General features: G+C 36.7%; 1 protein-coding gene across 9 annotated transcripts in view; it reads left to right on the top strand.

The window, feature by feature from the left end:
- Positions 1–15380, top strand: part of lama2 (laminin, alpha 2) — a 155907-nt gene that overhangs the window by 47627 nt on the left and 92900 nt on the right. For all 9 annotated transcript variants that reach the window (XM_028039819.1, XM_028039818.1, XM_028039820.1 and 6 more), the window contains exons 4-13: positions 1478–1529; positions 2249–2439; positions 5713–5892; positions 6157–6246; positions 8800–8917; positions 10835–11013; positions 11087–11186; positions 11555–11612; positions 13255–13357; positions 13549–13689. In XM_028039819.1, coding sequence (XP_027895620.1) covers positions 1478–1529; positions 2249–2439; positions 5713–5892; positions 6157–6246; positions 8800–8917; positions 10835–11013; positions 11087–11186; positions 11555–11612; positions 13255–13357; positions 13549–13689 — 1212 coding nt within the window. The remainder of the gene's footprint in view (positions 1–1477; positions 1530–2248; positions 2440–5712; positions 5893–6156; positions 6247–8799; positions 8918–10834; positions 11014–11086; positions 11187–11554; positions 11613–13254; positions 13358–13548; positions 13690–15380) is intronic.

The raw sequence follows: 15380 nt of genomic DNA, 5'->3' as shown, positions 1-15380 counted from the left end.
GTCTTGGATTTGCAATTAGAATTTATTGTTCATTTTCTCTCTATTTATGTTCATTTCTATGCTAACAGGCATATACATGTACATGCAACCCCCCTAATATAGTTTCCTCTGGCTATAGTTTCAAATAAATTGCATGTTTTTTGTTGCTAGAACACAACTTCTACAGTTTTCAACTTCTTGGTGGCTATGAAATATGTCCTTTGTTACTTGAATTTCTCCAATGAACGACAATACTTAATTGGTATTTGAACAAGTGCCACAAAATGGTATAGTAGAACATTAGTTTAATCTTTGCCTTCAAATTGCCGATTCGGATTTTTTAAAATATTTAAATCTTAGTTTGTCCTTTAACAAGATCCATTAAAACCTGATTGTTTTCACTTGTACAGTCCTCTACTTTGTGTTTTTTATGCACCAAAGTCATTTTGTTTGCTTTATTGTGAGTGGAAGTAGCAGAGCTTTAAACTAACCCTGATGAAACTCCCAGACACCCCGCTGCTATAAGCTTGTACTTCTTGCCATATAAAAGAAGAGAAACATAAAAGAAACATATTTTTTTTAAAGTAGTTGCAGTCTGGCCAATTAAATTTGATCCTGGTAGAATCTCAAATTAAATCTCTAAACTGTCAGTAAATATCCTCAGTTTAAGTGACATTTATCTGCCATCTGTGTGATCTGCAGCAGGACAGTTATCAGCCGTTTATTTGTTGATGCTGTGTTGAGCTTTTGAGGCAGAAGAATTTCCTCGTTTGATCTACATTTGATCAAAACTGAGAATGTGACTCACTGAAACACCCCCTCCCAGCTAAATAAAAAGAGAAAAAAAAACACATACACTGTATGAGCTAATTCTGTTTATCAGGGCACAGCTGAAGAGCTGCTTGGCTCTATCAAAGAGTCGTCATATAAGAAGATACAGCTGAAAACTTAAATTTTGTCTTTCACTCATGCACACTTTTACACTCTTACTCTATCTCTCAACACACACACATGCACGCACCCCCCCTCCCCCCTACACGAACACACACATCCATCCTGAACTCTGGTAACAGTGACTCTTTGTAGGTGGCTTGAATCACTGGTTTAAGGTTACCCCAAAAGACACTTTCTCACACACACACAAACACACTCGGCTGTTTCTCTCCATTCTAATTGCTGCAATATGACTCTGCTTCCCACATCATGAGAAGAAAGAGAGATGTGCCTGCAAAGGAAAAAAAAAATGCGAAGGAAAAACAGGGTGGTGACGGGGAGACACAGGGAGTCCACATTTGACCTACATCTAATCTTTGTTTTTGTTTCATGGTTTGAGCTTTGCCTGCACATCTTTCTGTGGTTGTGTTTTACTTTTTTATTGTCAGATCATTAAAAAATAAAATAAAACAAAATCTGTATTAACTAATACACTTATATAATATACTTGTTTTTTTGGGCACCAGAGTAATTTTATCATTTTTTTCTTGTCTGCATTTTCCAGGTTTTCCAGGTTGCTTATGTGATAATCAAGGCAGCCAACTCACCTCGTCCAGGTATGAATTCTGGATGCTAATAAGGTGCTGTGGCCACATGTTTATTAAGTCGGCAAAACCCTATTTTGAGTTTCACAGCTTTTGATTATGAAGCAAAGAGCATGTGATTAGAGGGAATGTTGGTAGCATATTTTCAGCCTTTGTCTCATGAGCGAATAAATCCTCTAATTACAACCTTAAGAGCAAATGATCCTCTAAGAAGAATTTACATTAATTAAATGATTAGACTGCCATTAAATTATTAGTGGTTTTACTTTAGAATGCATTAGTAATGTTGTGTAGCCTTCTTGGAGTCAAGTCTGCTACAAAGGTGGAACATAAAAGGGTCTAACTTTCTCAAACAAATCCGATCTTAATTTAATTATGTTATACTTACTGTCAAAACATAAGGTTTAACACTTCCCAGGTATCCATACGTAGATTTATTTGATTCATAGATTTGCTGCTTGATGCTGTCTTACCTATTCTTTATCTAGTCTATTTATTTTTTCCATTAACTACACTTCCTTCAATTTGCATGAATTTAGTTAAATCTTGGAACAGTTCGCCACAAGCTACTTTGCTAAATATGAATTAAACATTCTGTCAATTTTTAATGTATTATAATCAGCATGGACCTAAACAGTGGTTTCGGTCATCCATCATTGTTTGTATCGATTCTTTTCTCATCTTCACGTCACATATTTGATGCATTTCATCATTAATATTTTTGTCCACAGGTAATTGGATCTTGGAGCGCTCAATAGATGGCGTGACCTTTGAACCTTGGCAGTACTACGCGATCACAGACACGGAGTGTCTGACGAGGTTCAACATATATCCACGAACCGGACCGCCATCCTACACCAGAGATGATGAAGTGATCTGTACATCGTTTTATTCAAAGGTTCATCCACTGGAGAATGGAGAGGTGAGGGTTTAAGTTACGTCACATTTAACAGCCACGTTCATTGTTGATGGTCTTTCAGATTCTTTCCAAACACCCCTTCCCGCTCAGGAACCCCGGAAAATGAAATAATTTACACTGCGTTTTAGTGCACACGTAAAAATACAAGGTGTTATGACAAACAAATGGATGGTGAAAAACTAAACTGTTTTTTAACTGATTTATAAACACTGATCTCCTTTCCAGGAACTATTTTAGAGTGAAGTAATCTAAAAATGAATAGGAAGACATTTTCCTTTTATTAGCTAGAACAGTCAGTGTTGGTAGTTGCTCCAAAGTGTCACAGCCAACTTCGGTGTAACACTTCCCTACTTTTAGGAAACATCCGACTGGCATGAAATGTAAAGCTTTGTTAACTTCCATAAAAAATATATATAAATATATCAAATTTAAATCTATTGAAGTTTATTTGAATTGTATTAGAAACAGTTGGGTGTTTAAGAACAGTCCATACAAATGTGACTGGCAATGGCAAAAACAGGAACAGATCTGTCCATAAGAAGAAAGTGTGGATATTTATCTTACTAATAATGTCAAATAACCTGGAAATTCTGTACATTCACATTATTTTTACAACATCCCCTCCCTGCAGCATTGACCGTCAACTGATATGACTGGGAAGGTGTGCAGACAAAAGTGAGCTTTTGCCTTGGGATTCCCCTGAGGAGATAGTTGTATATTTTCTTAAAACGTAAACCTGTCTTGTATGTTTTCACTGATTTAAAAAATGTATCATGGTAAATTAAATCAAAAGTAATAATAGCTGTTGATGTGTGAGTATTATAAGCAAACAAAGTTGTAAAAAAAAACAAAAAAAAGAAGAACAACAACCCTCTAATTATTTTTTTCCAGCAGCCTGTTACCAGTGTCTGGTAGGGTGATGTTGGCCATGCAAATTAGCCATGTGTTTTTTTCAAACGGTTATCTTATTGGCTGAAATCATTAACAAAAGTGTTTAAACACCCATTAAAGCTGGTATGTTAATCAGCTATGAGGTTCCCCCACACCCTGAAACAGCTCAGATTTACTCTGCAAACAAATTGAATTCAACATAATAAAAGAAAACAACTGAATGGAGTGGTTTCTTCATGACTTGGACTAGAAAGCGAAAATCAAAATTTTTTCTGAAATTGTTTTGTTTTTTTTCCCACTGCTTCTGTTGTACCAACGTATTCCTGGTGCATCACAAACAACTGCAAAGAACAGTCAACAAAACATAGAAAATAATATATAATCATAGAAAAAAAAGGTCTGTGGCTATGACACATCAGCTAATCTGGTGTACTAGTGGCTAATTGGAGGTAATTACATGTGCTGAGAAGTGAATGAGGAGACAAGTGATGCTCTGGTGACGTGCATAACCATAAAACATTTTAATCAGTAACAGAAGTCTCATCATTCTTTTTGCTAGGCTCAGACTTGCACAGCTTGAGTTTACCAGTGTTTACTGTGATGCCGTTTTGATCAGCTTTGTGTGATTGCATCCACGATGAACAGAGGAGGAAGCCTGCAGTAGCTGACATTAATGAAGAGAAAAAGGACTGCAAAACACACAAACATCTTTTCATACACACAAATTCAGGGTGAAAACAAACCAATGGCCTACAAAGGCTTCTAATTGTTGATGCTTTTGTGAAAACCTGTGTGTGAGTACATTTTACGTGTGCTGGTGTGTGCACATTGTGTTTGTGCTGTTCGTGCTTGTGTCCTGCGGGGGAGCGCTAGAGGGGGTGTGAGCTGGGAGATGTCAAGAGCTGCAAGTAACGACGGAGGTGTGTGTGCGTGCGTGTGTGTGTGGGGGGTTGACAGCTCCCTAGCCGTCTGATCACAGTGAAACCATAATGAGTCGTAGGCGATGTGTCACTGCATCGCACACACATTCACAATGTCATCTCACCGCTCAACACACATGGCAGCACACACACACACACATATATATAAATCATCTTCTTCGTTACTTCCAAGTGTGCAGCTTACACCCATCAAGTGTTTCCCCTTGACACACACACGCATACATGTGGGGGTGCACACACGTGTGGGGGTGTACACATGCGCGCACACACTCCCGCACGCAGTCAGCTCTGCGTTAGACTTTTTTTTTTACAGATGCCAAATGTTGCTTTTGGCCACATTAACAAGACAGACAGATGGACAGACAGACAATTAGAGCCTCACCCTGCTTACAACATGGCTGCTTGTTGAGTATTGGTTATCTGTGATAGAAACTAAAGCAAACATCACCTTTCAGGCTTGTTTTAAATATAGGTTATGTCAACAATATATGCTTTTGGTTTCCTAATCTGTGTTATCCTGAAAATCCCTTGTTGTGAGTTACTGTGTTTTATGCAAACTTGGTTTCAAAAGTAAGATATAAAACAAAAAACAGAAGTGGAGTTTTTTGAAGCACCCATCTTTCAACTGCTGTTTAAAATGGTCTATATTTTCAAGGCTAAAACTGTGAATATTTATATGATTTTTATATCTATATTGCAGTTTGTCAAAATGATAAGTTTGTAAAAATTGAGATTTCAACTGTTAAATCTGTCACCATTTCATCTAATTACATGGTTAGTCAACAGTTATTCTACTTCATGTCCACTTTTGTGGGCTCTTTTCTCAAAATCTTTTTCTTTTTGCTACAACTTGCCTGCACTCATTTAAACTGAACTCTGATACCTCTATTCTGTAGTATAAATTTGTGAATTGTGAACTTACTTATTTTATTTTACTTAGTTAAATAAAAAAAAATCTTCAGATATTTTGAACACAAACTGGATTATTCTTGACTGATTTCTGTAGTTTTTTGGTAATCTGATTTAGAACATGGAATATGCAAAGAAACAAAGTTAAACTGGATTATTCTATGCACGCCCCATTTATGTTTTAACAAACAATGTTCAGTGAATTGTGCAAGTTTTCTGTTGGACTTGCACTGAATTGCAAACAAATGCTGGTATTCAAAATTAGTTTTCTATATTCTACTTGGACTCCTAAAGTTTGGGTAAGATCAGAGAAACTTTCCTCTTAGCACAAGAATTTTAGCTGACCAGTAAATGGGGCACACAAATTCTCATTTAAGTTAGATATTTGAGACATGTTCTCTTTCTGATTTTGGCACAAGTTTAGTCAGACATGTGTTTATGATGTGTTTATGCACTGCAAGGGCAGGGGGTTATTGTTGGTTCTTGGCAGCATGTTTTTGATTAGCTCTATATATGCCTGTACTTTTGTCTATAGATCCATACGTCTCTGATCAATGGGCGACCCAGTGCAGATGATCCCTCTCCCACCCTGCTAAACTTCACCTCTGCCCGCTACATCAGGCTGGTGTTCCAGCGAATACGAACGCTGAATGCTGACCTAATGACTCTGACACTTAGCGACCCCAAAGATATCGATCCCATTGTGACAAGACGGGTGAGCCTCAAAAGCACAACGATATTTTTGTTTTGTAGCTTTTTACAGTAATTTTTGCCTCCAATCACTGTAAAATTTAAGATACAGAATCACCATTTTTTAAAGAAAAAATATTCTAGATCTCAAGTTTTATCCTTAGGAAACCTTTATTTGTTTTTAGCAGTTAGTTGTTTTTCTTTCCAAAATCCTTATAAAAACTAAACGGTCAACCCTTTATCTGATCGGTGTACTTTTAACATAACATGTTTCTCTTTCTCTTGTCAGTACTATTATTCCATTAAGGACATCTCGGTTGGAGGAATGTGTATCTGTTATGGCCATGCCAAAGCCTGTCCACTCAACTCTGCTACGAAGGTACAGCACTCCACTCTCTGCTTCTAAGTCCAGTTAACAATACCATGAAGGTAATGGAGCACTTCTATAGTACTAAACGAGAGCAAAGAGAACCCTGAGGCTGCACCTTTTTTATGACCTCATATCAAACTTTCTGAGTTTATGTGTCTAGCTGCCTTCAGGGACTCAGGTGACACTGCGAAGGGTTGTCTCTCATGTCACTTCAAACACAGGTGTGTTTGATACCAGACATCTGATCTTTCTTTCTTTTTCTCTCTCTCTCTTTGACCACATACACTCACACACATAAGCGTAATCGTGTGTGATTTTCAGATGTCCTGAGGCTTAAATACGCAGTGTAACTCAGATGTGACACTGGTGTCTGGTCCCTCTGCGATGATCTCAGTGAAAAGAAGTGATATCAGTAAAGTGTGTTGAGCTCCAGTTTCCTACTTTCTTTTCTGTTTCCAGCCTTAAAGGTTACCTTGCAGAAGTGTTTAAACTGACTAGGGAAGCAGTGTCAGATTGAGCCACACTGATGCTGGTCTTTAGTTGATTTTTTCACTGTAAAGTTGTTAGTTTGCCCTGAAAAGGGCCTTTTTACATTAGCTTGCAAAAGTATTCAGCCCCCTGGACTTTTTATTAGGATTTTATAACATAGACCAAAATTTAAAACACTTGAAATGCAACTAAATTGCAACAATTATTAAACGGCTGCTGGTGAAATAATACAGCATATTAAGTGTAATTATAGTACTGTGGTCTGTTACAATTTTTTGCATCTAAGAACATAGCTCAGCATGTTAATATTTGGTCACCTATTTTATGTATTTGTGGCAATGCAATACAAATGATTCTTAAGCAAATCAATTAAAAAAACATCATACACTCTTGAGCCAATCTATCTGACGTAGATCTGTTTTGCCAGAAAGAATCTACAATACATGAATTTGAGATAAAGTATTTAAGTTTACATTTGTGACTTGACAAACATGAACACTTTCTCTGATGTTACTTGAATGTAATAAGAATTTTTGTAAAGGATATACGTTAGTGATATTACTGTATTTTAAGATCTTAACATAACTTTTTAGGCCAGTATATATCTAGATTGCTTCCACATTATTCTTAATCCTCATTATTGTCATTTTTTTGACACAACTTCAAACAACCAATGCAGGAAATTTTGGGTAAGCACATAATGGAACTGTAATTTCTTGAGTGCCTCAGATGAAAGCTCAGCACAATGGCCGCTGAATGTTTTCTGTTTCAGATAAAAGGGGGAAATTTGCCACTGCCAACAAATCCAAACTTGGCTTTCGCCTTTGCCACTGCACTACAACTCCTTCCAGTTAAATCCAACACCCTCACAGAATAACCCAATTCACAGAAAATCCTCAGCTGAATTGCTGAACCTTGGAATTGGCCAGCCTCCAGTTACATTCTGCTTTTTACTGGCCATGTTTTAGCTTAAATTGTATTTCTCTCATGGGGGAATAATAGAAAACCAATTTTCTATTTACTGGCGAGCTGGCAAATTTTTTTAGTGCAACTCGCTTTCCTGTGGATACAATGTTGTTTGTTAGGCTTTTAACAGGTCATTCTTGTTGTGATTCACTGCGTAGAGCTGTCTTTCCTTTTTTTTTTTTTAGATATGTGCGACTATTTTTAAGAAAAAATAGCTTATCCTCACTTAATCTGATCTGTTAGATCATATCAGATTTTATATTCTTGCCAAATTTAAAATTTTTGGCAATATCTTCAGACGGTTAATAATGGGGGGAAAGACATTTAATTTCAAACATTTGTATTTGTCATATTTTAGTCAGAGTGACAACAAAAAACACTGAAATAGTCGTGATCAAAACATGACGTAAAACAGGAATTTCCAGAGTAGATCTTCAAGGCCTGGTAGCCCGCTAGAAGTTTTGAAAACCTTTGTAGCCATGGTTACTAAAGCCAGTGTTGATACTTTTGGCATCGTCCTGCATGTCTTACATGTTTCCCTTACATGTGCTTACATATGCTTCAGCACACCTTACTTCAGGTGATGGCTGATCGACTGTCATGCCAAACTGCAATCACCTGAATCAGGTGTGTTAAAGACATGTAGGGCGATGTAACTTAAAGACCAATTTTCTGTTGCACTTTGTCCTTCCATTTAACTTTCCAAGTTGATGGCTACTGGCCAGTGGAAGTACAGTAAGGCAGAAAGAAAATGTTCAATAAAAACTAAATTAATACCAGTCACGCTTGAATTATGTATTTTTCTGTTAACTAAGCAATCCTATTTGACTTACCGTTTCAAAATTTGGATTTAGTGAGCTCGTTCATTTGATTGATATACCTTTCAGACAATCAAAATTCAAGTCTTAATTATTTTAATAGCAACTCAACAGACTCTGGTGAGGAAGTGACATGAGTGGTATTTCAGACTGTGCCCATTCTTTCTGTTCAAATTTGCAGCGATCTTCTCATAATCAGCTTCCAGCCTGCAGAGGACCAATAAATCAAAACAGCTTCAACGTCTGTAAAACACATAGTGACTGTGTTTGTATTTGTGTATCTCTGTAGAAGTTTAGCTGTGAATGTGAGCACAACACATGTGGGGAGAGCTGTGACCACTGTTGCCCGGGTTACCACCAGCAGCCATGGATGGCGGGAACCTTCCTCACTAGACACGTTTGTGAAAGTAAGGAAAAAATTCATATTTTATTTTCTCATGGGCACGTTTAGCTTCTATGTTCATCCACAACATGTCAGCCGGTGTGGAAACAAAGCTCTTAGGTGTTGTGGTCACTCATGTTATGCTACATAATGTTTCCTTAGACCATATTGAACCATATGAACCAAATATCCTGATGTACTTCAACCTTACATTTGATTAACCTGAAATGACTCTAAAAAAAAGTGTTCAGCAGTGACTCCATCCAGCCAGGTGGAATTGGACTTTGGGTTATATTAGACTATCAAAAGTCACCCCTGCATCCTTGATCAACAGCCGTAAAGGGACAATGTCAGAAACCATGATCATAAAACAAATTACGACATGTAATCTTACTTTTATTTTACACAGGCAAAGTTGTAATCACTTTTTGTGCCTTGATACTGACATAACATCGCTTCTATAAAGAAGGTTGTAACTAGAGCAAGCATTGCAGAATCAATCGTTAAAGATGGAGCAGGGCCAGAATGTCTTATTGCTAAACTGTCAATTTAAAAAATTACAGCACCATGCAAAAATATGAATGCATCTTGGACTTGTTCATATTTTGTCACATAACAACCACAAGCTACATTACGTTTTATTGGGACTTTTTGTGATGTATCAATTTTATTCTTGTTATAATGCAATTCATTCAAGTACAGCTTATTATGCCATTGGTACAAAGTCATCCAAGGAACCTTAGCCAGTGGCATTAAATCAATAACTTTGCAGCAAATTCTCATTTCACAACAGAACAACATACTTTTAACCTCAAGAGCGTTTGAGAAATTGAAATTTATGTTGAAGAATACAGTCCACCTAATCCATCCACTATTAGAAGCCAAGGCGTCATTGTATCTACTTTAATTTAAAGTCAATTCTTAGGCTGTGCATCATATTTTGAGATAACGGTGATCTTACAAGGTGAGAGACCCTTTTATAATATATAGCAAATTATATTTTTTTTAAATCAAAGTTTAAGGAATTTTGCTTCTTTATAAATTGGACTGGAAGGATCAGAGGATCTGCTGAGGAGGTTGAGGTTTTGTGGAGAGCAAGGGGCCATCCTGAGGAGCTTTCTTTGACTCCATGGTGGCCGCAGCCATCTTCTATGCTATTCTATGTAGCATGGTTTCTACAGCTGAGAAGAAGCAGTTAGATAAGCCAATCAGGAATGCTCATGGGTGCTCACTCGACCCAGTGCAGGTGGTGGGAGACAGAAGAGTCGTGGTAAAACTGCATCAGTGTTGGACAATGTCTCCCACTCAGTTCATGCAGCGGGTGTTGCTGAACTGAGAGCTCCTCCAGAGATGGACGCCTGCATCCCAAGTACATAAAATTACTGCAGATTTTTCCTCTGTAAAACTTTATAACACTCACTACTCCCTTCAAACTCAACAAGTTTTTATAAGTCTGCTTTTATTTGTACATCCCTGTTTGCACAGTTCTCTCACTTTATGTAAATAGTCAGTTTTTTTATACACATACTGTATATAATCTATCTTGTACACTTTTATCTCCAAATTAAGCTACTCAGCTGCACATTACTTTTAATCTAAGCCTTCTACTTTTGAATAACTGCACAGTATTATTTTTCTTATGTTGTTAATTTGTACTTTCTGTGCAGTCATTTATTCTTGTTTTTATAGATTTATTTTGTACATTTGTGTGAATATGCATGTCCCCACTTACTTTGCTGTGACACCTGAATGTTCTCACAGTGGGATAATAAAGGATATTTTATTTCTATTTTTGTTACTCAAAAACCTTTGGGGACTAAAAAGTGGAAAATATTTTTGTCCCAGCCTGTGAACATAAAACCCAAATCAGTGAAAGTTACTCCCGGCTGCATATATTGTGCTGTACTTTTTTTTTTTTGACTTTGTTCATGTGTGTTTTCAGAGTGCAACTGCAATAATAAGGCAGAGGAGTGCTTTTTTAATCAGACTGTAGCTGACCTGTCCTTAAGCCTCGACACTCACGGTCAGTACCGAGGTGGTGGCGTCTGTATTGGTTGCCGTGACAACACAGCTGGAATCAACTGTCAAAGCTGCATTCCTGGTTACTACAGACCTACAAAGGTGTGTAGGATATGCACAGATGTTTACAGTAGTGGTATTATTCCAGTTAAAAATGGTCTTTTTTGCCGTCCAGGTGGGTGCAGATGAAGAGGACCCCTGCATCCCTTGCTCTTGTGATCCACATGGTTCTATTAGTCAGACTTGTGTTGCAGATGAAAGCCAAGCTTCGCCCGGTATGCAAACAACGTTTTCTTCTTTTTGCTCTGACGTTTGTCCATTTTGCTCTGAGAAATTTAGAGCACACACATTTCACTTTTTTTAATTGAGCTTAAAGTGAGACTTAGATCTGAATGTGACACCTTGTTAGTCCAACTGATGTCCTGTGGGATTTATGTTACTGAAGATCTTGTAGAAATGGCTTTGATGAAGCCAGACTATTTATATTAAGAGGTAATTTTGCTCCTTTAAGTATTTTCATTGTTTTTCTATCACAGAAATAGATCTATTTTAGTTTCTGTGAGACTTTGTTTCCTTTTTTTTGTCCTGCTTGCTCATAGTGTCTTCTAAGATGTGTGTCCCTTTGTATGCGTTTGATTGGCAGGTCAGCCAGCAGGGTCATGCTGGTGTAAGGAAGGTTTCGGGGGTCTGCGATGTGACAGGTGAGAGACCCACATACTCACGAACTGAAAGACACAGAAATGTAGTGACAGGTGAGCAGAGCCTTTCAGCTCCTGTCTGCTCAAATTATTGTTTTAAAATTGCCAGAAAGCCATTAAGATCTGAGATAATGATGTGACACTGTGATCGTATATTAAGTATGGAAGTCACATAATAAATAATCATGTATACCCATGAGATATGTGGCTCTGCATCCCGATAATTGAAAGTTTTGAAAAATTTATATTGACTATTACACTTTATTCTTAAGCCATTTTAAAACCAATAATTAAAAAGGTGATTTTCAAAATCTATTAATCTATCCATTGAGGTTTATCATGTTATTTTATTCAGCTTTACCAAGTTAACTTTTTAAATACTAGTTTTTGAATAAAAATGTAATCTAAAATGCAACAGACATTAAAAAAAAATAATAAATTCAATGTTCTAAAAACATACAAAGAAATGTACATAATTTCTGTCTTTCAGGGAATTAGTAATTCATTGCAAGCTCATTTAAAAGGAATTTTATACACTTAGTTTTAAAAGCAGAGAGCAAACAAATTAAATAAAGAGGCCTGAAATTTAAAAGAGGGTTGCCATTTTGGTGTTGGAAATGCATGTTTTTCAGGTTAAAGGAAATCATGACCCTCTTTTTTAGTGGAATTAGAGTTAGAGAATATTTTTCAGCTTTCACAGATGTTAAGCTGTTTTTGGGGTTGTTTAATATGACGGCTGAAAAATAAATCCTGTTCAAAAACAGGAAACAAAAACAATTCCAAGGTTTTTTCACAGTTATGTTACAATTTAATCAAAGGTGACTATTTGACTACATAGTGATTCAGAGTTTTTTAGGATGAAAACAATTACTATTTCAGTTTAATTTAGCTTATTTGTCTTCAACACGTCTTTACTTTCCACTGAATACATCCTTTAGGTACCATATAAATAATTTAAAACTGCATCTAGTGAAGAATTATAGTTTATGCTTGGAGTGGTTGAAGATGCGTTACTAACTTTTATGAACATGAATCTCAAAAATATGATAACAAATCCTGTTCTACAACCTTGATCATGTTTATTATGCTAAAGTCTTTGTATTACTTTGTAGTCAATAGTGTGAAAAGGTACACTGAGGTCTAGCCAGATTACCATGGTCAAAGTACTTGTGTTGTTAAAATCTAATAGTAAAATTGTTGCTTTATCTTCACTACTGCTGTATTAATTTAATAAACTTGTATGTTATAAAATTTCCTACAGATATTCCAAAATAATGAGATTTAGCAGTAATATCTTTAGGATGCAACACATTTTTAAAGTCTGACCTCTTAAGGGAGGCTAGGTACACTTTGTCCTATTACACTTTGTTTTTGTTTTGTGACATTTTCTATGCATGCCGTGCCATGAGTTTGACGTATTTAATAAATCATGGGCAGACAAAAGTATTTGCACGGTTTATGACGACAACCAATAAAATGATTTGACAATTTTAGAAAGTTTATAGATGCACAAAGCGTAAAAAGATTTACTCAAACCCAACGTTAGTGTTTTCTCGTTTTGGGAGAGGGGGGACAATTCAAAAATAGGTTATACTGACTCTTTATGATGGTTTTCTTTGTTGTTGTTAAATTCATTTGTCTCCAGATGTGCTGTTGGTTATAAAGACTACCCAACGTGTGAGCGCTGTAATTGCAGAGTGGAAGGAAGCATCAACGCTGACCCGTGTGTAACACCGTGTATATGCAAGGTTGGAGACAGACTCACACACACCCTAACACACCCATTCACACTCATTATGCCAAGTACTTTGTGTTAACCTTTCTAGCCTTGTCATCATTATTTTCACCACATTAACACTGCAATGGCATGCCTTTTGCCCATATCTGAGTACAGCTCATAAACTCTGTTCCATGTACCGTACTTCTTTTCTGTGTGCAGGAAAATGTTGAAGGAGAGAACTGCGATCGGTGTAAACTTGGTTTCTACAACCTGCAACAAGATAATCGACGTGGCTGTGAAAAGTGTTTCTGTATGGGTATTGCAAGTCAGTGCTCTCCTTCAACTTGGAACTTTGAGAATGTAAGCAATTTTGCATATTCACATCCTTCTCTGTTTAATGGATGAAGAATATGATGAAATGACCTTGCTAGGAGCTAGCAACAAGTCTCTTCTTTAAATAAAAAGCACCAGAAGGGTGTCTCCTGTAAACAAACAAACAAAAAAAGCACATCCCGAAAGGGAGACTTTTAAGTTACCTTTGTCCCAAAAAAGACTTTGCAGAATGGTGTTGTCCCACTATTTAAAAAAATTATAACTTGATTGGAAATGATTTTGAAAAAAGCTATTTTTCAATCTGCTCACATTGGTCTAAGCTTAATTAAAATGTAAAAATTACATTTTATTTTGAATACATTGTATTCGGAATACTTTTAATGTTTGAGTGAAGTATAAAAAAAACAAAAACTGTTGAAGTATTTTATTCTGACTATCTAGAAGCATTTTCATTGTATGTATATATAATTATACACAAAAGACAATTTTATTATTTTTTTTTACTAATGAAATGTTGCATATTAAAGTCGAGGTGCAGAAATGATCACTCTTCTTGGTCCATTTGTGGAAGTCAACTCCCAAGCGAAGATTAAATTGCAGCTGACGTAATAGCATTTACCGAAAACATGGACATTTTCCAAAATTCTGAGAAGATTGCATTTTGTTGTCAAACACAGAAGTAGATCATAAATCAAGGCCAATATATGGGTAGAATGTGGACCTGACGGTTCAAAAGGCCGCTGAAGTTTTACAGTGCCTAATTAAAAAGTCAAATTGAAAATTGTTTTGTGTAAAGCATTTGTGCATATGTGTACTTGCAATTTCCCTTTCTCCAAGCACAAGACCTGCTTATGCCAGCATATCCTAGACTGAGTTAGAAGCACAGGTCTTGTACAGTTTCTTTATGTTGGTGTCAGAATCAAGCTTCTGATATGGTTAAATAAAGCTAAAAAAATCAGTATCTGTAATTGTTAAAATGGTAAGTACAACTGTCCAGCAAACCAATCTATAGATTAACTAGAAATCTGTTTGCAAACTCACTTCAGGAGTATATTAATAATAGATATTATAACAGAATGCAAGGCTTCATTCAATATTTATGGTATTGGCAGATGAACATACTTAAAAACATGTTGTTTGGGGAATTGTTTGCAAGCAATGATGTGTAATGACAAAAAGGTAGGGTTGAGGTCAACCAGGGTCAACCTTAACCTTGTTGTCACAGAGGTAAAATACTTACCCTAGTGACAACAAAACAAAACCAGAATTAGAGGAATAAGACTCAGAATTGTTAACTCTGGTAAGATTTCCAGATTCTGGGGAATTCAAGGTCTAAAAGAAAGAATCAGTCATTAGAGTACAGCAAAAAAAGGGGGGGAGTGTAGGGTGCAAGTGAAAGGCAAGGTGAAGTGCAGAAATGTTGTGGGAAGAGTTTAGAGAGGTAAGACAAGTAGACAAGTCTGGGAAGGAGAAGACAAGAGGCAGCAGGGAGGAGAGGGGTGAAGCAAGAGCAAAAGAGTTTTAACTGACAGGTAGGGTGGGACAGGGGGAAAGAGGAAATGCTGACAGGATGACAGCTCTGATTTAGATACTGATAGTGAGTGCGTGTGGGTGTGTGGGTGCCTGTGAGTGTGTTCCAAAGGGGAAACCAAGGTTAGGTTAATTGTAAAGACACGTGTGCGTTTGGCTGGCTCTGGCACTCACACACACACGCCGAG

This window comes from Xiphophorus couchianus, chromosome 15, assembly GCF_001444195.1.
Source record: "Xiphophorus couchianus chromosome 15, X_couchianus-1.0, whole genome shotgun sequence".
Lineage (NCBI taxonomy): Eukaryota > Metazoa > Chordata > Actinopteri > Cyprinodontiformes > Poeciliidae > Xiphophorus > Xiphophorus couchianus.
The sequence above is the reverse complement of the archived record's forward strand: the minus strand, read 5'-3'. Positions and strand labels throughout refer to the sequence as shown.